Below are 23,940 nucleotides of genomic sequence, written 5' to 3' on the forward strand. Positions count from 1 at the left end.
ACAAATGGTTATCCAATCTTCTTAAAAACTTCCAGTGTTGGAGCATTTACAACTTCTGGAGGCAAGTTGTTCCACTGATTAATTGTTCTGTTAATATTCATGGCCTGGAACAGATCAGCCAATGGGGACTGAATGGAGACATGGTAACAAGGTCAACCAAAGAATAGGCATGATAACAGGCTCAGCCAATGAAGGCTGTTTAGAAATAGAAACTTAAGCTAGAAGTCTGGGCATGGCTTAGGCAACTGAGTCTGTGCAGAAGCTTAACTGCCCTGTATAGAGGAGGCTCTCTTTGTATTAAGCTCTGTGCTCGGCTCTGAAATGACACAAGCCTGGGCTTGTCTGCTCTGCTGAAATGAAACTAACTGTTTTCTCTTGCCTTGTGTTTTGCTTGTAACTGCTACTATGTTGAAGAAGAATCTATATTGGTATTGTACATTTATCTCCATGTATTATTATGTATATAAAGAAGTTAACGAATACTGCTGCATCAGTCTGCCTGTGTGTGCCTTCTGGATTTTTGCAACAAACTCTGACAATTTAAACTGTTAAATTGTTAGCTGTTGTTTTGGATCCGATTCCAAGAACTCAAAACAAGAAATTTAAACACTTTCAAAAACTGCCCCCTTCTCTATTTTTTAATCAGAAAAAAAAGATTTAGTTATTGCCAATCTCCTCGTACACAGACTATAGTAAGCATTCAATATATCACAGACAAGTTCAGTTCTTAAGATTTTATTTAAATTTGAGAAATTCATAATGATTCCAGCTTTCCCTCCCTATATTGCACTCTGTGAGCTCCTTGCTATAATCAAGAAGCAAAGAACCTCAATAGTCGAGAATAGTTTTCCCCAAATGTATAGTTCAACTCTGTTAAAATAAATTTATATAGAAAAGATAGCATTTACAACTGATTTGACAGTGTTCAGCTATTCCCTATTCCCCAAATATATTAAACACCCCAATTGCAGCAGCTTCTAGTAATGTGTTTTGATAATGTTTTTTCTTAGCAAATATAATATTCCATTGTTACAGAGCTACTTAAATCAACTTTGGAACAACTCGATGTATATCTAAAACTTCTTGTTAATGAAGTTGAAACCCACACCTTATGCGGAAAATATATAAACTGTATCCAGTGCATAGCTTTACAGCAGCTTTTGAGAAGTCCATTATCTCAAATTGGCACACAAAATAATTCACACAGCAAATTCAGTGCATTTATAAGACGCCTGTTAGACATAAGACAACTAGAAGATGTAGCATCACCAAATAACTAAGAAAAAGATAGCGAGATTTTGTCCGTGAGGTCAGCAACTTGGAGCAAAAAATACTTCGTCCTCGAATCCATCTCCTAATAGAAAGCGCTCCTCCTTTTACCTACACAAAATCAAAAGAATACACCTTGTTTAAAAGTATACACTGGAAACTTTTTATTTGATCTGTTCAGTAAACACAGACTTATATGATGCAAAAACTATCATATGCACATAAATTTGATAATGCAATAATTAATCTGATTGTCGGGACAACTTGCACAAATATTTTCATGTCATCAGTGTGCAAACTCAGTAAAAGTAAACAATGAAAGAATTCATTCAATTTTAAGTGTCATATATCATTTGAAGTGATTATACCCTTAGATGTTCTACTTACTTTATCTATTTCTTTGGGACATATTTCCCAATATGTCCCAAAAACTAAACTCGCTTTTAAAATTATTACAGCTTTAGGAGATAGAGCTAGTTATCGGCTCAGGGACAAATGCTGAGTTTTATGATTGTCTGAGCTTCCAGTCATAAACGAAGTCTACCATTATTTGCATATTTACAGAGAGGATTGCCCTTGAACATAGACATTTTAGTAATTCAATAGCATTTCAAAGGGCAGCATTTCGATAGCTGTGTACTTTTTTTAAGTGATTCAAATATTGCAACTACTGAAAGGTGAGATCAAGTGGCATTTGAGAAAACCGTATAACCAGAATTTTGTTAAAATACCGGAATAATTTCAGTCATGGGTGCAAAGCAAAGAACTTACAAGAGGATCTAGGGGCACGAAGTCTAATGGAAAATTATTTTCATCATATGTTCTTTGCTTTTTTAATATGATGTGAGTTATTTTCACATCAACAAGAGAGATTTCATCTTATGACCTTACCTTTTGCACTACAATATGTTCATTTGGATTGATGATCAGAGCTTCTCTTTCTTCATCAGACTCCATCTGAACAGCATAATCCCTGGGGGATGATCTGTAAGTAGTCATTTCAAGCCTTGAAAGAAAAGTTAATAGAGTTCAAGATTCCAGAAATTTCTAAGCAATAAGCAACTATTTATTTATGTACACTTTTCTTTGAATCATTATTTTTAATATCTATGGTTTTTTTTCCCCAAATTATAATGTTAGATTTTCTTACTTTTCAAGCAGGCACGATTTTTTTTATTACAAGTCCTATTTGTTTTCTTTACTTATTAAATTTAATGCCAAATAATTCCAATTTCTGGTGGCTTACAACAAAAATATAATAAAAGATTCATCCAAAAACAAAACAACCCCCCAAATATAATAATTTAATATAATAAAGTCTCTATGATAAAAAGAATATTATCAGACAATAAAACATTTCTCTACAGCATAATCCTCCTAATCATCACAGACCACAATAACTAAGAGAAAAAAAAATCCCACCAAAGCAAAAGTAGCTGGAAGAATAGAAAGTAGGGGGGAAAGAAGGAATGGTAATAAGGGACCCTATCACATATGACTTCTGAAAGAGTTCAACTTTCACTGTCTTATACAGTATAATATTACCGAAGGGACCAGCCCAGTTTCTAGATTATGTAATGCATTTATGTATGAATTATTAATGTATGCATTTATGTAATATGTATTATTAATTAGTGAAGTACTTCAGTTGAAATATCTAATTTTAATAAATCACAATTTTAATCATAAAAAAGGGGCAGATTTATTTGTTAAAATAACTGAAACAAACCGAGATATGAAATAGTATATTAATTTGCTTATTTATACAAGTATAATAACATTTCACATTTCAGTAGAATAAAATAATATATTTGAATCAATGTTCTGAAATTTATCTAGTAATTGCTTCCTGAAACATGATTCCTCAGGCAATGTTGGATTTTACAAGATTCTTATCCTCCATAGTTGTACAGCCATATTGTATTTTTAAGACTGAATTTTGTTTCCAAATGTTTACAATGTACAGAAATTCCAAAGTTTTAACTCAAGAAGGCATTTTTTAAATATTCTTAGTTGTACATCAAATTTAAAGAAATGACTATGTCCATCATGAAGTGTTACATAAGTCAGTACCTTCCAGGCCTTGTAGCAACATGTTTTTCATAAACATTTGCCTTTTGAAATCAAGCTCATAAGATCTCTCTATGTATGTCTACCTTTTAATCTGTTCCTCAGATAGTCCCAAAGCCTCTTCTGCAGCTTTTCTTCTATTCCTTTCTTCCGAGACCCTTTCAGACAGTTGTATTATGGTCTGTTGCTCTGAATGACGTTGTCCCTCCAGGTCTACAAGTCTAGTGCAAACCCAAACATAAAGTAAGTTACACATAAGAAAAAATAGTCTCTCTTTTATTTTTATTCATTTTTGCTTTTATTCAATTACTAACTAAAATTACTCAATTTAAGAATTATTTGAAATATTTAAAGTTAAACCAGTGCCCTTTCCTTAAATTATATCATAGTGCGATTTACATCTTAACCAACAAAATGCATTTTACTACTTCAACAACTATTACTACCACATAAATAAATAGTAACCTTTTCTTGAGTTGGCTGAGTTCCATATTGTCTATTTCAACAGTAATTGCAGCTCTTTCTTGGGGAGCTCCTGGAGGAACTTCAGTTGGACGATCATTCTAAAACAGTAACATGATACGCTATTTCAATATTGATGTCGATGTTCAATACCGTTATGCCATTTATGAGAAAACAGTTTATAAAAGTCAAAAGTTAAACCTATACCACATTTATTAAAATAAGTCACTTTCACTTCTTTATAGTTAATTCCAAAATAAAGAAAATACAGGTAGTCCTCAACTTACAACAGTTCGTTTAGTGACTGTTCAAAGGTACAACAGCACTGAAAAATGTGACATGACCATTTTTCACACTTACAACCCATGATCAAGTGATCAAAATTCAGATGCTTGGCAATTGGTTCATACTTATGACTGTTGCTGGATCCCAAGGTCATGTGATCGATCACCTTTTGCAACCTTGTCCCAAGCAAAACCAATGCGGAAACCAGATTCGTTTAACAACCAGATTACTAACATATCAAGTGCAGTGATTCATTTAACAACTGTGGCAAGAAAGGTTGCAAAATGGGGCAAAACTCACTTAAATGTTTCACTTAACAAGAGAAATTTTGGGCTCAGTTGTGGTCGTAAGTCAAGGATTACCTGCACGTAAGAGGCTTACTTGCATTTATCATAAAGTTTTCTAGTAGAGGTTTACAAAACGTATGTAGGGACAGTGAATAGATCAAGGAGGAGGGAGAAACTGAGGTTGAGATTAAATGCAACTGATACCCTCAAAAAGAAATAAAGTGAAAACTTTGAAGAACAAAAAGTTTTGAAGTTGTATATGGATGAAATAAAAGGAAGATTTGTCTTCAAGATCAAAAAACCATACAAAGGCGTAGTATATGGGGAGGAATACTAAATGGCAAACTAGATTTTAGTTGTACTTTCTTTTTCTTATCTTATACTTTTACTTTTTTCTTTTTTTTTTTGCCTTACAAATATTCCTCGACTTACTACCACAGTTGGGACCAAAATGTCCACTGCTAAGCAAGGAGGTTGTTATGAGAATTGGGCCTAATTTTACGAACTTTTTGCCACAGTTGTTAAGTGAAACATTGTGGATATTCAGTGATTCATGTGGTCATTAAATGAATCCAGCTACCCCTTTATTTTGTTGAAAGCTGGCTGGCTGGGATGGTCACAAATGGTGTTCACATGATCCTAGGACGCTGTAAACATCATAAATAGAAGCTAGTTGCTAAATGCCCACATTTTGATCATGTAACTTTGGGGATGGTGCATAAGTCGTAAGTGCGATGACTGATTGTAAGTCACTTTTTTAAAATGCTGTTGCAATTTCAAACAGTTGCTAAACGAATGTTGTAAGTCAAAGAATACCTGTATTTAAAATATTCTATTTCTGCATTTTGCATAATCTTTCCCCCCCAAAAAAAGAGCAGCATGAAGATTATGTATGCATGTAAGAAAGACAATGCGTATCTACAGTAAGCTTGCAAACAAGAGCTTGCTGATGCACACTGGCACAACACCGAAGCTTTCTGACTGGAGAAGGCTGTTGCCATATCTATGTACTGTCTTCTAGGTCAGGGATCTCCAACGTTGGCAGCTTTAAGACTTGTGGACTTCAACTCTTTGCTGGCTGAGGAACTCTGGGAGTTGAAGTCCACAAGTTTTAAAGTTGCCAATGTTGGAGACCCCTGCTCTAGGTTTTTAAAGTATGAGATAGAGAAATGTTCTTTGAAGAAAGCAGGGGAAATTACATTTCTTGTTCCCTTCATCTATTTATTCTATTTGGAAAAACTGGAACTGAAGTCTTAGACTTAAGTGATTTGCTTCTACTTGTACAGATAAACAGCACCTCAGAAAACTGATAACTCCTAGATCTTCAGAAATTAATTCGAAGTGTGAAAACTGTGGATAAGACTACTTTCTATGCAGACTATTCCTCGGTGTCTATTCAAAATTGCCAATCCTTCTTACCTGGGTGTTATCTTGAACGGAAGCAACTTGTAGCTGATAATCCCTTTCAAGCTGCAAGTGATGATTCTGGAGGTCATTATAACGAAGTTGAGTATCTTGCAAAGTTTGGGACACCATTTTTAGTTGAGCAGACAATACAGCATTTTCTTGCACCGACTGCATTACCTGCAATAATTTGAATTGGATAAATGGCTACATTCATGAATGTGCGCAGACATGCCAATAGAACCTACACATTATCATCAGTCAGCCAACTTCTATATTAAATCAAAACTTATTTGAAAGAATACAGCACTGCACACCAGAACAACTAGACACAAGAACAGTTTTTTCCCGAAGGCCATCACTCTGCTAAACAAATAATTCCCTCAACACTGTCAGACTATTTACTGAATCTGTTAACTACTATTAATCGTTTCATAGTTCCCATCACCAATCTCTTTCCACTTATGACTGTATGACTATAACTTGTTGCTGGCAATCCTTATGATTTATATTGATATATTGATCATCAATTGTGTTGTAAATGTTGTACCTTGATGAACGTATCTTTTCTTTTATGTACACTGAGAGCATATGCACCAAGACAAATTCCTTGTGTGTCCAATCACACTTGGCCAATAAAATTCTATTCTATTCTATTCTATTCTATTCTATATATATACTGTAATTTCACATTATTGCTATACTGAACTTCATATCATTTACTAAATTCTGAATAGAGATGCTTACAAGCTTAGGTTTCTGCTAAGGCATTAGCAAGAAGTAAATTAAAAGTTTGAACACTTTTATTTATTATATTTATGTAACGGTGAAATTCAACTGATTTTTTTTAAAACTAACTTGTAGCAGAAGTTAGTATAATACATGGAAATGTATTATTGAGTCAATTTCCATGGAAAGATGCAAAATTACTGAGGAAAAAGCCACATACAAGTATCAAGTACCATGTTAGTTGAACAATTTCTTACTTACCTTTGAGTTTATTTGTTGGAATTTTAATTCTCTCTGGTGTAGCTCGTGAAAGCAACGCTGGAGTTCATTCTGTAAATGAGTTCTTTCAACTAGCAGATGCTTCACTTGATCAGAGACATCTGTACTTCCAGCAAGAGTAATAGATTCTAATCCCTTACACAATATATAAAAGCATGACAATGTGACTTAGGTTAACTATACATAGTCTACAATGTGATTGCCTACAATGTCAATACAGAATGCACACGGCTAAACTTGTCCCACTGTTCTTGCCACCATTTTATCACACTATTTCCAGGAAGACGAATATGAAAATTTATCACAACTCTCTGTAAGACTCCAAAATAGTATGTGCCCAAAATATACATGTCATCAAGCTTCTTGACTAACCTGGGCTTGAATAAGGATTGCACTGAATTGCATTATGAGGATAGTACCATGCTGCATTATTCATATACATTTATATGTACAAATATGTTGATATTAGTTGATAACTAATGCACGAGAGCTTGAACTGACACTCATTGAGTTTTGCTATGTTAGATATTTCCAATTGGAGAAGTGAATCAAATCTTTTTTAGGAACTGGAAAGTGGGAATTACTGTAATAATATTGTCATACTATTGACTACAACAGGAATATAATATACATAGAAACCATGTATACAAGCCTGTCCCATTAAGACTTTTAAGACCACTAAGCATCTGTAGTGGCATCATGGAAAAATTGGTGTGCTGGTGGGATTAAGAGTTATGCATCTTTTTTAAAACCTAGTTCTAAACCTTGTCTTTGCAATGCTAATATTATTGGTCACTAGTGCCATTTGGTGGTATAGGAATACAGTTGTTGCACAACAGAAAACCCAGTGCTTTGGCTGAAAATAGGGAGCTGGAGTCTGAAGTGGCCTAGCTACAAACTGTGGCATTTATGCTTCTGCTGCTTATAGCAATGTGGTAAATATATGAACAATATACCGTATTTTTCAGAGTATAAGACGCACTTTTTTCCCCCAAAAGAGGGTGAAAATCTGGGTGCACCTTATATTCTGAATATAGCCCCGCCCAGCTTCTCAAATGGAGGTTTTAGAGGCTGAAGAAAGCATCAGAAATGAAGCTTCAGAAAAGAAGCCCCCAAACAGAGCTCCAGAGACTTTTTAAGAAAAAAAAGTTTTTTCTTAAACGGAGTTTCAGAAGTTTGAGAGGCAGAAAAAAAAGTAAAAAAAAGCAAGGCACGGAACCTGTTGCTAAAATTCACCTCTGCGAACAGCTGATTGGTGGTATTCCGGGAGGCCGATCTACCTGCCAATCAGTTTTTTTCTTATTTTCCTCCCCAAAAACTAAGGTGCGTCTTATACTCCAAAAAATATGGTAGGTTTTATGATATTGTTGGCTTGAAGCAGTACACTTTACAACATCCATCAATTTTGTGACTGGAAATATAATATTCTTTTATCTGTGTTTTATGCAGCGATTCTAAGTTTCAAACTGACATTTTGGTTAGGCAAATCCAATGTCTGGTTTTCCTAGGCTATTTATGTCCATTTCAATTAAATTTTATTCTCTTCAACTGATTTATTCCCAGGAAGTGCATTTAGATGCATGATTTTTATTCCAAGGTTTTTATGACTTGGAAATTCATGTGGCTATAAATTCAAAATTTAATGTAAAATGCAAACAAAATATGTATTAACCATTTTGTTTCATGCAGTTTGGTGTAGTGGTTTTACCTTCACTGAGTAATTGCTGCCTGGAGATGCAGCTCTTTGAGTCACTTCATGGTGCACTTTCTTTAGTTCTGCCACCTGTTTTTCCTTTTCTGCAAGAGATGCCTGGAATTGATTTTGAAGTGCTTGAGATTCTGTCAGCAGACGATGGTTTTCTTTTCTAGACCAACAACATTAAAGTAATGGCAGATTTAGACTACTTCATGAACCTAATCTTAACACTGATTGTTCTTGTTTCAATTTCATGAGTCTGGTTTGAAGGAAAAACATACACAATAAAGTAAAATTAATTAAAAATATGAATCCAATCCAAGGGCAGCTGTTTCAATGGGAAAAAACCTCTTAACTAGAATATTTCTATCTGATCTTTCCCTAGAAATTTAGGATAACTTATATGAACCCATCATAGGGTCGCGATGGGTCGGACACGACTTCGCAACTAACAACAACAATATGCAAGCAGACATTAATCGGCCTAATGTTACCAGAAAGGTGTCTTGACTTCACTCCAATATATCAACTATATCACATTTTCTCACATTACTATGAGATCTGCTCTTTCTGATCTTTTAAGTGTGGTATCTTAAGCTTTCAAAACCATAAAAAAGATTACATATACACACAAAGACACCAATATACTATACTAGCTAATATACAGGTGAAACTCAAAAAATTAGAATATTGTGCAAAAGTTCATTTATTTCAGTAATGCAACTTAAAACGTGAAACTAATATATGAGATAGACTCATTACATGCAAAGTGAGATAGTTCATGTTTTGATTTGTCATAATTTTGATGATTATGGCTGACAGCTCATGAAAACCCCAAATTCACAATCTCAGAAAATTAGAATATTGTGAAAAGGTTCAATATTCTAGGCTCAAAGTGTCGCACTCTAATCAGCTACTTAAGCCATAATACCTGCAAAGGGTTCCTGGGCCTTTAAATGGTCTCCCAGTCTGGTTCAGTAGGAATCACAATCATGGGAAAGACTGCTGACCTGACAGTTGTGCAGAAAACCACCATTGACATCCTCCATAAGGAGGGAAAGCCTCAAAAGGTAACTGCAAAAGAAGTTGGATGTTCCCAAAGTGCTGTATCAAAGCACATTAATAGAAAATCATGTGGAACGGAAAAGTGTGGAAGAAAAAGGTGCACAAGCAGCAGGGATGACCGCAGCCTGGAGAGGATTGTCAGGAAAAGGCCATTCAAAAGTGTTGGGGACTTTCACAAGGAGTGGACTGAGGCTGGAGTCAGTGCATCAAGAGCCACCACACACATACAGATCCAACAAACAACATCAGAAGTGCCTTACCTGCGCTAAAGGAAAAAAGAACTGGCCTGTTGCTCAGGGGTCCAAAGTCCTCTTTTCTGATGAGAGCAACTTTTGCATCTCATTTGGAAACCAAGGACCCAGAGTCTGGAGGAAGAATGGAAAGGCACACACTGCAAGATGCTTGAAGTCCAGTATGAAGTTTCCACAGTCTGTGTTGATTTGGGAAGCCATGTCATCTACCATTGGTCCACTGTGCTTCATTAAGTCCAGGGTCAATGCAGCTGTCTACCAGAAGATTTTGAAGCACTTCATGCTTCCTTCCACAGACGAGCTTTATGGGGATGCTGACTTCATTTTCCAGCAGGACTTGGCACCTGCCCACACTGCCAAAAGTACCAAAACCTGGTTCAATGCCCATCGGATTACTGTGCTTGATTGGCCAGCAAACTCGCCTGACCTGAATCCCAAAGAGAATCTATGGGGCATTGCCAAGAGAAAGATGAGAGACATGAATCCGAACAATGCAGAAGAGCTGAAGGTCACTATTGAAGCATCCTGGTCTTCCATAACACCTCAGTAGTGCCACAGGCTGATGGCATCCATGCTACGCCGCATTGAGGCAGTAATTGATGCAAAAGGGGCCCAAACCAAGTACTGAGTACATATTCATACTTATACTTTTCAGAGGTCCGATATTGTTCTATGTACAATCCTTGTTTTATTGATTTCATGTAATATTCTAATTTTCTGATATTGTGAATTTGGGGTTTTCATGAGCTGTCAGCCATAATCATCAAAATTATGACAAATTAAGGCGTGAACTATCTCGCTTTGCATGTAATGAGTCTATCTCATATATTAGTTTCACCTTTTAAGTTCCATTACTGAAATAAATGAACTTTTACACGATATTCTAATTTTTTGAGTTTCACCTGTACATGTAAGGCACAAGATCTTTTCTCCTTTGCACAGTAAGGAAAAAAGAAGTAATCATAAACTTTTATAAATAACATTTAAAATTAATTTTACCTCAGAGCAATTACTTCATTCTGGTAGGAGGCTCTTTCTTTCTCAGCTTCTTCTTGGAAAGCTTTTGTCTGGTTCAAGTCTCTCTCAAGTTCATCTACTTTGGCTTTCAGTTTCAATATGTCAGTTGTTGCAGAATTAGTTCCTTCTTTAGCCTATGGAAGAGAAATACATTAAGAAAACACTTAAAAGATAACTTTTTTTGCATGTTTTGCTATAATTACATTTTTTTTCAATCAGTAAATTCAAGTGTATGGAAATAAAAAAGAATACTACAAAATTATCTTATACATATCTATTCTGAAGAAGTCCCACTGTGTTTGATGTTACCTACTCCTGGGTGAGCATAATATTGCAGCCTTAGCCTCTATTTTGTATAATATTGTAAGGCATCAACTTACCAGTCTGTCCCTATCCACTTGAAGACTCTTCAAATTATGTTTAAGTGAACTACTCTCACTGTTGCAGTCATACGGTACAGAAACTGGGTTTGTGTCCTGTTTAGCTTCATGAGCTACTCTCAGTCTGGAAAGTTCCCGCAAAAGTCTATCTCGATCATCCTGAAGACTGGCCATAGCTTTAGAAAAAGCATTCATCTGTTGAACATAAGTCTCACACTCAGAGGAAAGTCTACTAATTTCAAGGTTTTGGGTTCTCAATCTCTTGCACAGGTTTTCAAATTCATCAGTCAGCTGATGAAGGGTAAAGTTGCCTTCAGTTTTTAACAGTGTCTGACTTAAAAAGGCATTTTTCCCCATCACACTAAGAATATTTGATTTAAAATCTTTGAGTTCAGCTTCATATTCATCAACTTGTTTTTTTTCATATGCAAGTTCAGAAGCAGATTTGCTTTGAAAAACCTTGAACTCTTCAATTAATCGCTCTCTATCACGTTGCAGAGCTGTCATAGCTTTTCCAAAAGATTCAAGTTCAGATCTTAGTTCTTTATTCTGCAGTTGGACTTCTAACAACCTTTGGGGTAATCCAATGGCTTCATTGTCCAGTAATCTAGCATCACTGCCTCTATTTATTTTCTCTCCGATAACCAATTCCTGGAATCGCTCTAAATTTTCTTCAGGCCCCGAATCAATATGAGGTTCTTTTTTCTGATCAAGTCTATTTCCTTCCAAATGCATTTTATTTATGGAAGCAATCAGAATCTCTAAGTCACAAACTTTTGATGTTAATTTTCCATTTTCCAGTCTTAGCGATTCAATTACCTCCTCCTGTACTTTCACGGACAGTTGGAGTTCTTTCATTTTTTTCAGAAGTTCAAATTTTTCCTGTTGAAGACTCTTAATGTAGTCCAATTTTTCTGTAAGTAATTCTTTCAGTTGGTTATCTTTTAGTGACAACACTTGATTCAGATCTTCCCTGTACTTTAAGAGTTGTGCAGTGAGCATTGCGTTTTCAGAATGAAGATCATCTATCTGATTCAAGAGTTTCCTTACTTCTTGTTTCAATGTCCTAGTCTCATTAGCATGGTCAGTTATTAACCTCTCTTTCTCAGATAAAGCATCTTTGTGTTCACACTCTAGATATTTATGCTTAGAAAAAAGGGAATCTCTGTCATTCTGAAGCGATGACATTGCCTTCTTTAAAGTATCTATTTCACTGTCAATCTCAGCCCTGTCTTGAGATGCTTTGTCAACTTTCATCTGTACATTTTTAAATTCATTTTGCATCTTCTGACAAGTTTCATCCGACTGCTCTTTGGCTATCTGTAGACATTTTATCTGCTGCTCATACTCCGAAATTTGCTGTGGATGCAGTGTTTGTTTCTGAGTGAGATAGCCAGAAGTGTTGGTGTCTTTTGATGAAATCAGAACAGAGATTTCCATATCTTTCTTATTCAGCATTATCTTCATTTGATCAGAAATGGCCAACTGCTTTTCCAACTCAGCTTCAATTTCACTTTTTTCTAACAGAAGCTGTTGTGTTTCCTGTTCTTTTCTTGTCAAATTTTTCTTCAGTGCTTCCATCTCTTTTTCAACACTATTATTTTTTATAAGGTGGTTAAGAGATCTGTTTTCTTTAATTAAAGCACGCAAAGCATCTTCTTTTGATGCCAGAGCAGTTGTCAGCATATGCAGTTTATTCCACAAAGTGATATTCTCTGCCTTTATTTGAGAAAGCTCATTGAAATTGTGTGAATCCACCGAAGCCGGTGTTACACTCTTGGCTCCTTCTGACACAGAACTTTTAAGTTCCGATTCTTGAATTTGAGACATTTTTACTTCTTTTTCTTCTTGTAAGGATGTTATTAATCTATCACTGGTCTCTGCTTGTTGCTGTTTATTCTCAATGACTCTGTCCCTGTCTCTTGGAAGAGAGTAGGGGAAAGCTACCAATCTCGCTAGGTCATCATGCAACTCGTTTTGAAGGTTCTTATTCTGAGAATCCCTAATGTCAGCTTCTCTCTGCATATGATGTTCACCAAGGATTTTCTCTTTCTCTTGCTGAACAATATGGAATTTTTCTTCTAAATTTGACCATTCTTTTGAGAAAGTTGTTTTTAGCTTCTGAAGGCCATCTTCATATTGTCTATTCTGAACTAATATCTGATTCTCTTTCTTTTTCAGCTCTTTTTTACTGTTTAGGTTCTCAATGGCTAGTTTCTCTATTTCAGCCTTAGCTTCATCCAACAACGTCTTCTGTGAAGAGAATTTTTCAGCTAGACTCTGCAACTCTTTATTTGATTTAGTAAGTTTTTCTTCTACGTTGCTTAAATCTTTCTCAGTTTTTTCATTTCTTGTTTGTGACAATTTCAGTGACTTTTCCAAATCTAAAATTATTAGCTGGTATTTAATAGAATCCGTTTGCAATTGGTTAATTTCTTGTTGCTTTTCCTTCAGCAGCTCTTGTAATTCCTTTGTTTTGTTCTTTGTTCCATTATTGTCTCTCTGAGCAGATTTTATTTTTTCTTCAAATACTCTGATAACTTGCTGCTGCTCTTCTTTTTCTCTAATTGTGCTAGATTTCTCTGATTCTATATCTTTTAGTTGCTGTGTGAGTAAACTTATTTGTAATTCCTTGGCATTCAATCTGTCTGTCATTTGATCCAATTTTTTAATGTGATTAAGCAACTCGGTCTCCAAAAATTCTTTTTCATTTTTTTCTTTATAGGATATTTCTTGAACGTTTTCTAATTCTTCTTGTAACAGAGATTTGTCATCTTCTAATATTTTAATTTTCTCATCCAGGCTTACGATTTCTTGATTAAAGGTTTTAGAATAATTGTCTAATTTAAATAAATTGTCTGTATCTTGATCATCTTTTAATCTTTCTGATATGATTTTGTTTTCTTGTTTTAAAATATGCATACTTTCCTCTTTTTTCCCTAAGATCTCTTCAGTTAACAAATGAATATATTTTGCTAAGGAGTCTCTTTCACTAATCTCAGATGATACATCAAATTTGTTCAACCCCAATTGGATTTGGAGATCTTTCAGAGCAGATTTTATTAGATTAAAATCCTCCCAAAGAGATACATTTTCTTTCTGGTTTTTTTCTAGGTCTTGTTTTAATGTCTCACAGATTGCTTTTAAGTGTTCATTTTCTTCTATTAGCTTATTGTTTTGAAGAACAGATTCATCATTAATTTTTTTATGTTCTTCCAAACTTAAGTTGTGCTTAGAAGCCTGCTCTTCTGCTTTAGTATATAGTTCAGTGATTTCCTTACTTTTTGATTCAACCAGTTGTTCTAGCTGATCTTTCACAATGGCATTTTCATCCCTTGCTTCTTGAAGCAACTGCTGAAGTTCTTGTTTATCAGACTCTTTCAAACTTATTTTATGAAGAGCTTCCTGTTTTTCTTTTCTAGTGACATCAATAACCTGCCTCATTTCTGCTATTTTACTACTAACATTTTCATAGGCCTGAAGTAATGATTCATATTCTTCCTTTAATTCATTGTGTTTAGCTTTCCAACCTGTCAATTCAACTGTCTGAGAATCCTTTAAGGAATTTAACTGAAAAGAAAAGGCTTCTTTCTCCTGGGCTATCGTTTCCATTGTAGACTTCAGACTTTCACATGCAGCCGTTAGATTTTCATTTTCAATTAATAAACTAGCATTTTCTGTTGCAAGAACCTCCTTTTTACACAAAATTTCATTCAAATCTTGTTTGTCTCTGCTCAACTCAGACACTAGAAGTTCAAGGGCATCAGTCCTAATAACTAATTCTTTGTTTTCCAACATGAGTGCCTCCATTTGATCTTTCAGAACTTTGTTTTCTTTCCGAGCTTCCTTCCGTGATATTAAAGCAGCCTGCAGCTTTCTTTGGAGATGGTCCCCAGTTTTTTCTTCACACTTCTGCTGCTGGAGTTGACAGTTCTCTACATTTACATTTTGTCCCATGGTTCTTTCTAATGCCGGATGATCTCGAGTTTTTAGTCTTTCTGATGTCATTCCTGTTGTGCAAGTAAAAACTAGTGAATCTTTCTCTACATAAGAAACATCCAGCAATGGATTAGAGATGTCTGCATCCTGAACGCTACTTTGCTGCACATTATCAAAATGCAACCATGCAGTTTCAGAATTCTTGCTGCTTTTTTCATGTACCATATTTTCATTTACATTAGAAACTGGCAAATCCTTTTCACGAAGCATGTTTAATTCTATCAATAGTTTTTTATTTTTCTTCAGGGACACCTCTTAACTCCTTTTTCACGCTGAATAATTGTTCATTTGATTTTTCTGTGTTGCTTGTAAACGCCTCTATTTTTTGCCTCAAATCTTCAAACACTGATTTTAAATGTTTTGCTTCTTCTTGATTTTTCAATAAATTTTGTTGTACCCCAATTGGATTTGGAGATCTTTCAGAGCAGATTTTATTAGATTAAAATCCTCCCAAAGAGATACATTTTCTTTCTGGTTTTTTTCTAGGTCTTGTTTTAATGTCTCACAGATTGCTTTTAAGTGTTCATTTTCTTCTATTAGCTTATTGTTTTGAAGAACAGATTCATCATTAATTTTTTTATGTTCTTCCAAACTTAAGTTGTGCTTAGAAGCCTGCTCTTCTGCTTTAGTATATAGTTCAGTGATTTCCTTACTTTTTGATTCAACCAGTTGTTCTAGCTGATCTTTCACAATGGCATTTTCATCCCTTGCTTCTTGAAGCAACTGCTGAAGTTCTTGTTTATCAGACTCTTTCAAACTTATTTTATGAAGAGCTTCCTGTTTTTCTTTTCTAGTGACATCAATAACCTGCCTCATTTCTGCTATTTTACTACTAACATTTTCATAGGCCTGAAGTAATGATTCATATTCTTCCTTTAATTCATTGTGTTTAGCTTTCCAACCTGTCAATTCAACTGTCTGAGAATCCTTTAAGGAATTTAACTGAAAAGAAAAGGCTTCTTTCTCCTGGGCTATCGTTTCCATTGTAGACTTCAGACTTTCACATGCAGCCGTTAGATTTTCATTTTCAATTAATAAACTAGCATTTTCTGTTGCAAGAACCTCCTTTTTACACAAAATTTCATTCAAATCTTGTTTGTCTCTGCTCAACTCAGACACTAGAAGTTCAAGGGCATCAGTCCTAATAACTAATTCTTTGTTTTCCAACATGAGTGCCTCCATTTGATCTTTCAGAACTTTGTTTTCTTTCCGAGCTTCCTTCCGTGATATTAAAGCAGCCTGCAGCTTTCTTTGGAGATGGTCCCCAGTTTTTTCTTCACACTTCTGCTGCTGGAGTTGACAGTTCTCTACATTTACATTTTGTCCCATGGTTCTTTCTAATGCCGGATGATCTCGAGTTTTTAGTCTTTCTGATGTCATTCCTGTTGTGCAAGTAAAATCTAGTGAATCTTTCTCTACATAAGAAACATCCAGCAATGGATTAGAGATGTCTGCATCCTGAACGCTACTTTGCTGCACATTATCAAAATGCAACCATGCAGTTTCAGAATTCTTGCTGCTTTTTTCATGTACCATATTTTCATTTACATTAGAAACTGGCAAATCCTTTTCACGAAGCATGTTTAATTCTATCAATAGTTTTTTATTTTCTTCACGGACATCTCTTAACTCCTCTTTCACGCTGAATAATTGTTCATTTGATTTTTCTGTGTTGCTTGTAAACGCCTCTATTTTTTGCCTCAAATCTTCAAACACTGATTTTAAATGTTTTGCTTCTTCTTGATTTTTCAATAAATTTTGTTGTACTTGGGAAATTTCTTTCATTATTTCCTTTCCGTGGTCAATTTTGCCTGTGAAATCATTAAGAGAATCACTTAAATTTTTTATTTCTTCATCCTTCTCTGAAATTTGTAGGTTGGCTTGTTGAACATTATGCTTCAACTTTTCAACTTGTTCCAGATCATCTCCATCACCTATTTTATGGGAAATAGCTGTTTCATTTATTGTTTTAATAATAGCTCTAACATCTGTCAATTCGTCTTTGTAAGTTTCCAATTGTTGTCGAAGATAATCTCTCTGAGTTACCATACTATCATCGTTTTGCTTATACTGTTGTTCCAATTGTTCAACACTGAACTTCAGTTTCATAATTTCATGTTCCTTCCTATCAAGTTCATGTGATTTCTGTCTTAATTCTTTCTTAAATGTTTCTTTTTCTTTCATAAGACTGTGATAGTTCTCATCCCCTTTTACTGCCACCTTGCTTAAGCTTTCTGGGTTTTCTACCATAACAGGATTTTTCTCCTCCATCTCTTCTGATTCAAGTGTTTTTGGTTTAGCACTTTCACCATCGTGTAGAGTTGTAGCATTTTCTAAATCTTCATGCACAGAGTGTACTGGTGACATAGTAGATTCAAATCCTTCACACTTTCTTTGATGAATTATCTGGAGGGTTTTATAGTCTTTCTTAATGGACACAAAGCTTTTTGTTAGTTCATCAAAATTTGCTAGTAATTTGGCATACTCCTCTTTTTGTTTCTGAATTGTTTTAGTACTTTCTTTACGGGCTGCAAGTAATACCTGCATTTTCTTATGTAAAAGTTCTTTCTCTTTCTCCAGCTGATTAATTTCACTAGGGAAAGGTTCTTCGGTGTTTACACCAGCTTCTGATCTGTTCATTTCCTTGCATGTTTCTTCTCTCTTTGATGCTTCGATTTTGAGATTTTCTATAGTTAAGAAAAGCTGAGAGTATTTCTCAGCATAAGTTTTCTCTTTTTCAGATAGCAGAGATTGTATTTCCACAAGCAAAGAATCTTTCTCATTTAGACATATTAAATTTTGATCAGACATGCTTTTTTGTTCAGCAATGGTTTCCTTCAATCTTATAACCTCCTTCTGCAGCATCTCCAAAGAAGTTGTTTTAGAAGATAACATTTTGTTGATGTCATCTATCCTGGTATCTTTTTCTAATAATTGTTCCTTCAAATCATTAAATTGAGATTCAAGATTTTTAGACTGCTGTTTCAATTCATCAATTTGCTCCAATAAATGTTGTATTTTATTATATTCTCTTTCTGAATATTCCTGATCACTCTTTTCAAATTTCTTAATTTTCTGAGTTAAATCCTTCCTTATTATCAAAGCTGCCTGAAGCTTCTTTTTCAGAGTTTCTTTTTCCTGACTTAATTTTTCCAAAGTAGCATTTGTCTGTTCTTTCTCATTCAACAAATCTTTAATTGTAGCTTCTTTGTTGATCAACACAATTTGATTGAGTTCAAGTTTTTTCTTATATTCTTCTATCTGCTGCAATAATACACTTGCTTCTTCTGCCATACTATTCTGCATGCCTTGTAGTTGTTGCAATTTGAGAAATAGTTCATTTTTTTCTTCTGAAAATTTAATCTTTTCATTCGACATGGATTCCATTATCTGAGTAACTGAGCAATCTTTTTCTTTTAATTGTTGGCTTAGAGTAGCAATTAAATCTTTCTGCTGAGTAGTTTCTGAAATTAAGTTTTCTATCATCTGATTTTTGCATTCAAGGTCTTCTAAAAGTTTTTCAACTTTTTCACATTTGTTGTTTAGGGTCTTACAACTGTCTTGAAGTTCTTCTTCTAATTTTTCTATCTTTCCCTGGAGAAAAATGTTCTGCTTCTTCATTTCTGTCAACGCAAGCTCATTTTCTTCACAAACAGACTGTTGCTTACCTAGAGCTTCTTCAGCAGCACTTAATCTATTTGATAAGAGTTCAATCTCAGATTGCTGAGCATCTCTTATATTTTGAAAGTCGTTCTTCTGTACAATAATTTTTTCTTCCCACAGAGATTGCATGTTTTTCAACTGATCATTCAAGTGACTTATTTCTTCCTCTTTCTCTAAAAATGTCTGCTGCAATTCTATTGCTTCAGTTTCTTTACTACAAATACTATTTATTAGAATAAAGATTTTTTCTAACACAGCCTTAGTTTCAGTAGGTTGCTGACCAGCTTCATTATCATTGTTACCGGTGAAGTGCTTACTGCTTAATAATGAAGACAGGCATTTGAATAACTCTTTGTTAATAATCTCATGTTCTTCCCGCAAAGACTGAATTTCAGTATCTTTTGATTTCATATTATCTTTCAAGCTGCTTACTTGCTCAAGACTAATCTTGATTTGCTGAGTTGCCCTATCAAGTTCTACCACCCGCCTATTTTCTAACCCAAGGAGATTTTGTTCTAAGTTTTCAATTTTCAGTTTTAATTCAGAGATCTCTTGATTCTTTACACTAACCTGCATCAGTAACTGTTCTCTCTCATTTTCCAACTGCATAGAGCTGGTATGTAAACGTATTTGCGACTCATTCTCACTGGTTTCTATTTTTTTGTGAAGTTCCTCTACTTCCCTTGATTTCTGCTGTAATTGGTTCTGGCATTTAACCAGTTCTTTATTTTCTTCATTCAATTTAATAAAGTTATCTTGTAAAACAGCTTTATCGTTTGTTAAAGAATCTACCTGTTGTTGCAGTTTTTCTATGGAAAGTATATAATTGTGACATTCTTGAGTGGTTTTAGAACTTATGATGTTAAGTTCAGAATTTAAGTATTCAATATGCTTTATCTGCTCAGTTTGTTTCTCCTGTACAACTTGTAGATCCATTTCTCTCTGTTCAAATTTTTGCTTCCACTGATCACCTTGTTCCAATGCTTTCTGGTGCTCTAATTTTGCAGATTCCAATTCAACTGACAAAGAATTAATTTTCTTATAGCTAGTGGCAATGCTTTCATCTTTTTCTTCCAAAAGTTTCTTTATTGACACAGCACTTTTTTCTAGTTCTTCTCTAAGGAGTTCAACTTCATTATTAAGAACCTGAACATTACTCTCTGCTAATTGCACATCAACATCTTTCTCATTTAAAGAATTATGTAAACTGTCAATAAGTTGTTCTTTTTCACTCAAAACAGCACTGAGTTCACTTCTTTGCTCACACTGAGTAGCAAATTTGTCCTGCAAAGATAAGAAAGCATTATCTTTTTCTTGGGCTTCGTCTTGTAATTTTTGAATTTGTTGAGTTAGTTTATTAATTTGATCATGAAGTTGTGTAATTAACTGATTTTTTTCTTCATTTGTTTTTAATTCTTCTCTTACTTGTTTTACAAGATTAGCATTATCCAAAGCAGAACCCTGTTTCTCTGACAGTGTCTGACTAATGTCATTTATTAATTTTTCCTGAACAAACATTTCCTTTTTAAGACTCAAATTTAACTCTTCTACATCTGTAGTGTGCTTCTTCAGGGTTTCATATTCATTCTTTTTGTCCTGAAGTTCAGCATTCAAGGTACTATTAAGCGAAGAAATATTATTTACTAACAGTTCCTTTTCAAGAATACTTGCTTTTAACTGTGCTGCTTCACTCATCAATGATTCTATAGTTTTCTGCTGCACACAGGAAGTTTCAGAGTTATATGCTTGTAAATTAACATATTCCTCCTCCTTTTGTTTTAAAAGTGCATCCTTTTCTGTAATTAATTTATTTAATTCTTCTATCTTTTCCGTCACATTTTTCAGCTGACAATGGAGGTCAGAAATTATTTTCATATTCTCAGACAGTTGAAATCTAAGTAGCTCAGACTCTTCAGATTTATCCTTAAACAATTTTAAGTCCTGAGCTTGTTTCTGCAAATGTTCATTCTTTTCTTGTATTTCAAGCTTAAATTTGTCACCTTCACAATCTAAAGTCTGGACTTTGTTTTGCAAATTTGAAATTGTCTGCAAATACTGTTTTTCTTCCAAATCTTTATTTTCTTTAATCTGCTGAATCAAAGCTTCTCTCTGGGAAAGGAGTGTTTCTTTATCATGAAAATTACTTTTTAATGTTTCTATTTCAGTTAGTAAGCTATCAATATAATCTACAAAAGCTAAAATATTATAATCATTCTGTTCATTTAAAAGAGCTACTCCTCCACATTTTTTAATTAATGCTGAATGAATTGTTTCAATATTTTTTTTGCATTTTTCATTTTCTAATTTCAATAAATGAGTTTCATGCTTAATGGATACTAATTCACTCTGATGTTTTATTAACTGATGCTGAAGAGTTTCACATTCACCTGACTTAGTACTACATAAAGCTAAAGCTTTCTCCTTTTCACATTTCAAAATATCTACTTCTTTGGCTAATAGTGCTAATTTATCACTCAATGCTGCATATTCTTCAGTTTTCTTAATAACTTGCCTATGAAGTTCTTCCAGCTCTAGCCCTTGAGATAATAAAGCAGCATTTTTTTCTTCAACCTGATGTGATAATTGCTGACCAATACCTTGAAGCTTTTCTAATTCTCTCTCCAGTGCTATCATATCAGCTTGCTTTTCTTTTATTTGTTTTAATAAGGTTTCGTACTGCCTATCTTTTTCTTCTAGAGATTTTGATTTTTCATTAAGATCCATTTCTAAGTCTTGAACTTGCTTTTGCAATGACAATATTTTTTCTTTCTCACAACTAAGCTGTTGGGTCATTTTACTATATTCTGACTCTTCCTTCCTTAACATTTCTTCGTTTGCCAGTTCTCTGTCTTTAGCAACCTTCAGCTGAGTATTCAATGACAGTATTTCTTGATGTAATTCTTTCGTCAACTCAGTTTTTTCTAAGAGCTGTTCATCCAACATTTCACATTTCTTCTCTTTCTCTGTAATAAAATCTTCTTTTTCTTTCACAAACATGGAGAGTTCTTTAACTTTATTTCTTAAGTTTCTTCTATCCTGATTAATCTCCGAAATCAATTGTTCATGTTCCTTGTCACTACCAATTATTTTACTTTCCATTTCTTCTATACATTGAGCACTCTTCAACAGTTCACATTCTTTTACATCCAATAATTTGGACAAACTCTCATTCTCATTGACCAGCTGTTGCTTTTCTTTTTCCATAACATGCTTCTCATTTCTAAGATCTTCAGTCACTTTAATCTGACTGGCTAAATCTTTTTCTTTCTGTTCAACTGTAGCTTCTAACTGCTTATTAGTCAGGATGTTAGCTTGTTTTTCCATTTCCAGCTTATTTATTATTTCATGTTTCTCTTGTAGCTCATCTTTTATTTTTTTCCATTCCATTGCTTTGTTATCCAGTTCACCAAGAAATTTCAGTTTTTCTTCTTCATGTTGCTGTTCTATAGCTTTAAGCTTGTCTTTTAATGACATTATGACCTCTGTTTTTTCTTGTACAGACTTCTTGGCAATTTCTAGATGTTCAGTATGTTCAGCAAGCTGTCTGGATACATTTGACAATTCTTCATCTTTTTTAGCACTTTCCACTATTAGTTGATTATATAATTCTTTTACCGATTTCAATTCATTTACAAAACTTTGTTCTTTGTTTTCTCTCTCTTGCAACAAATTGTTTAATTTCTCCTTTGCAGAGATATGTTCATCAAGCTGGATTCTAAGTTGCTCTATTTCCTCTCTACATTTTATCTCTGTTACTTGCACTTTCTCAGTTGATTTACTTATTTGCTCTTTAAGCAACTTAATTTGTGACTCACACTCCAAAAGCTGATTACTGTATGCAATATCATGATTCTTCATTTCAGAATGGAGTTCTTTAATTGATTTGCTTGCTTCTTTTACTTGCTTAGTAAGATCCAGATTTTCTTTGGTTTTAGCTTCATTTTCAACTTTTACTATTGCCAGCTCTGATTCTGTTGTTCTTAACTTCTCATTAAGTTCTGAAAATTTTATGCTTGCATCTTTCATATCAGTTGTTTGGATATCTTTCAACAATTGGACTTCCTTTTCTGCCTTGGACAGTGCTCTTTCCATCTCCCGTATTTCATCTTCTTTGCATTTGATCTGCTCAGAATACTCAGACATATTCAAAGAAAGATCAGAAATTTCTTTGTCCTTTTCAATCAACATTTCCCTGAGGTTGTCAATTTCTCTTTCCCGTCTTTGCAGATCTTGAATAAGTTGAGATCTTTCTTCTAAATGACTTGTGTTCAGCCTGTCAAGTTCTTCGTTTGTCTGTTCCAGGTCCTGCTGTATCACCTGCATGTCTGCATCTTGTTTCGCAGTCTGGAAACAAAAATGATAAATTTAAGTATTTACTTCATCTTTGGCCAAAACATGTAGTATCACCCAACCAATATAAGAATAAGGCCTTTTCCCTTTACCTTCTTCTCTTTCTGATGGCAATGTATTTTTAAAATTATTTCAGGCAACTAAAAATACAGAATAACAAGCTGGAAGGGACCTTGGAGGTCTTCTAGTCCAACCCCCTGCTCAAGCAGGAAACTCTATACCAGATGTGTCAAACTCAAGGCCCACGGCCACATCTGGCCCACAAGTTGTTTAGATCTGGTCTGCAGGGTTGCCCTGGAGACTGTGAGGGGTCAGCCCTAATCTCCTCAGCCCACCCCAGCCAGCAACCAAAGGAAAAAACCAAATCCAAGCATGTGCATGCGCTGTGCTAGCAACAGTTTGGGGAGGCAAGGAGCTTGTGGAGCACCAAACTGTCCCACATCAAGTTAACCGGTGCAACTTTTCCATCCCGAGTCAGTCATCCAGAGTCAGCTGCGCCCAGTGAGCGGCATGAGCTGGCCATGCTCCCCCAACCACGCCCACCTAGTCATGGCAACCCAGCTACTGGCCCTTTGAGGGCAATCATAATGCTGATGTGGCCCTCAATGAAATTGATTTTGACAGCCCTGTTCTATACCATTCCAGACAACTAACTGCCGAATCTTTTCTTAAATCCTCCACATGGAGCACCCACAACCTCTGGAGGCAAGCCATTCCACTGATTAATTGTTCTC

At 34.7% G+C, this 23,940-nt stretch overlaps 1 protein-coding gene across 1 annotated transcript in view; it reads right to left on the bottom strand.

The window, feature by feature from the left end:
• Positions 1-719: 719 nt before the first annotated feature.
• The window catches only part of LOC131187329 (golgin subfamily B member 1-like), a 60,701-nt gene continuing 37,480 nt past the window's right edge, over positions 720-23,940 (bottom strand). The window contains exons 21-30 of the mRNA XM_058161585.1: positions 16,256-23,200; positions 11,195-14,884; positions 10,797-10,948; positions 8,494-8,650; positions 6,768-6,920; positions 5,793-5,957; positions 3,805-3,902; positions 3,426-3,560; positions 2,161-2,275; positions 720-1,380 (exon numbers count right to left, since the gene is read on the bottom strand). Coding sequence (XP_058017568.1) covers positions 1,222-1,380; positions 2,161-2,275; positions 3,426-3,560; positions 3,805-3,902; positions 5,793-5,957; positions 6,768-6,920; positions 8,494-8,650; positions 10,797-10,948; positions 11,195-14,884; positions 16,256-23,200 — 11,769 coding nt within the window. The 3' untranslated portion in view covers positions 720-1,221. The remainder of the gene's footprint in view (positions 1,381-2,160; positions 2,276-3,425; positions 3,561-3,804; positions 3,903-5,792; positions 5,958-6,767; positions 6,921-8,493; positions 8,651-10,796; positions 10,949-11,194; positions 14,885-16,255; positions 23,201-23,940) is intronic.

This window comes from Ahaetulla prasina, chromosome 1 (genome assembly GCF_028640845.1).
Source record: "Ahaetulla prasina isolate Xishuangbanna chromosome 1, ASM2864084v1, whole genome shotgun sequence".
Taxonomy (NCBI): domain Eukaryota; kingdom Metazoa; phylum Chordata; class Lepidosauria; order Squamata; family Colubridae; genus Ahaetulla; species Ahaetulla prasina.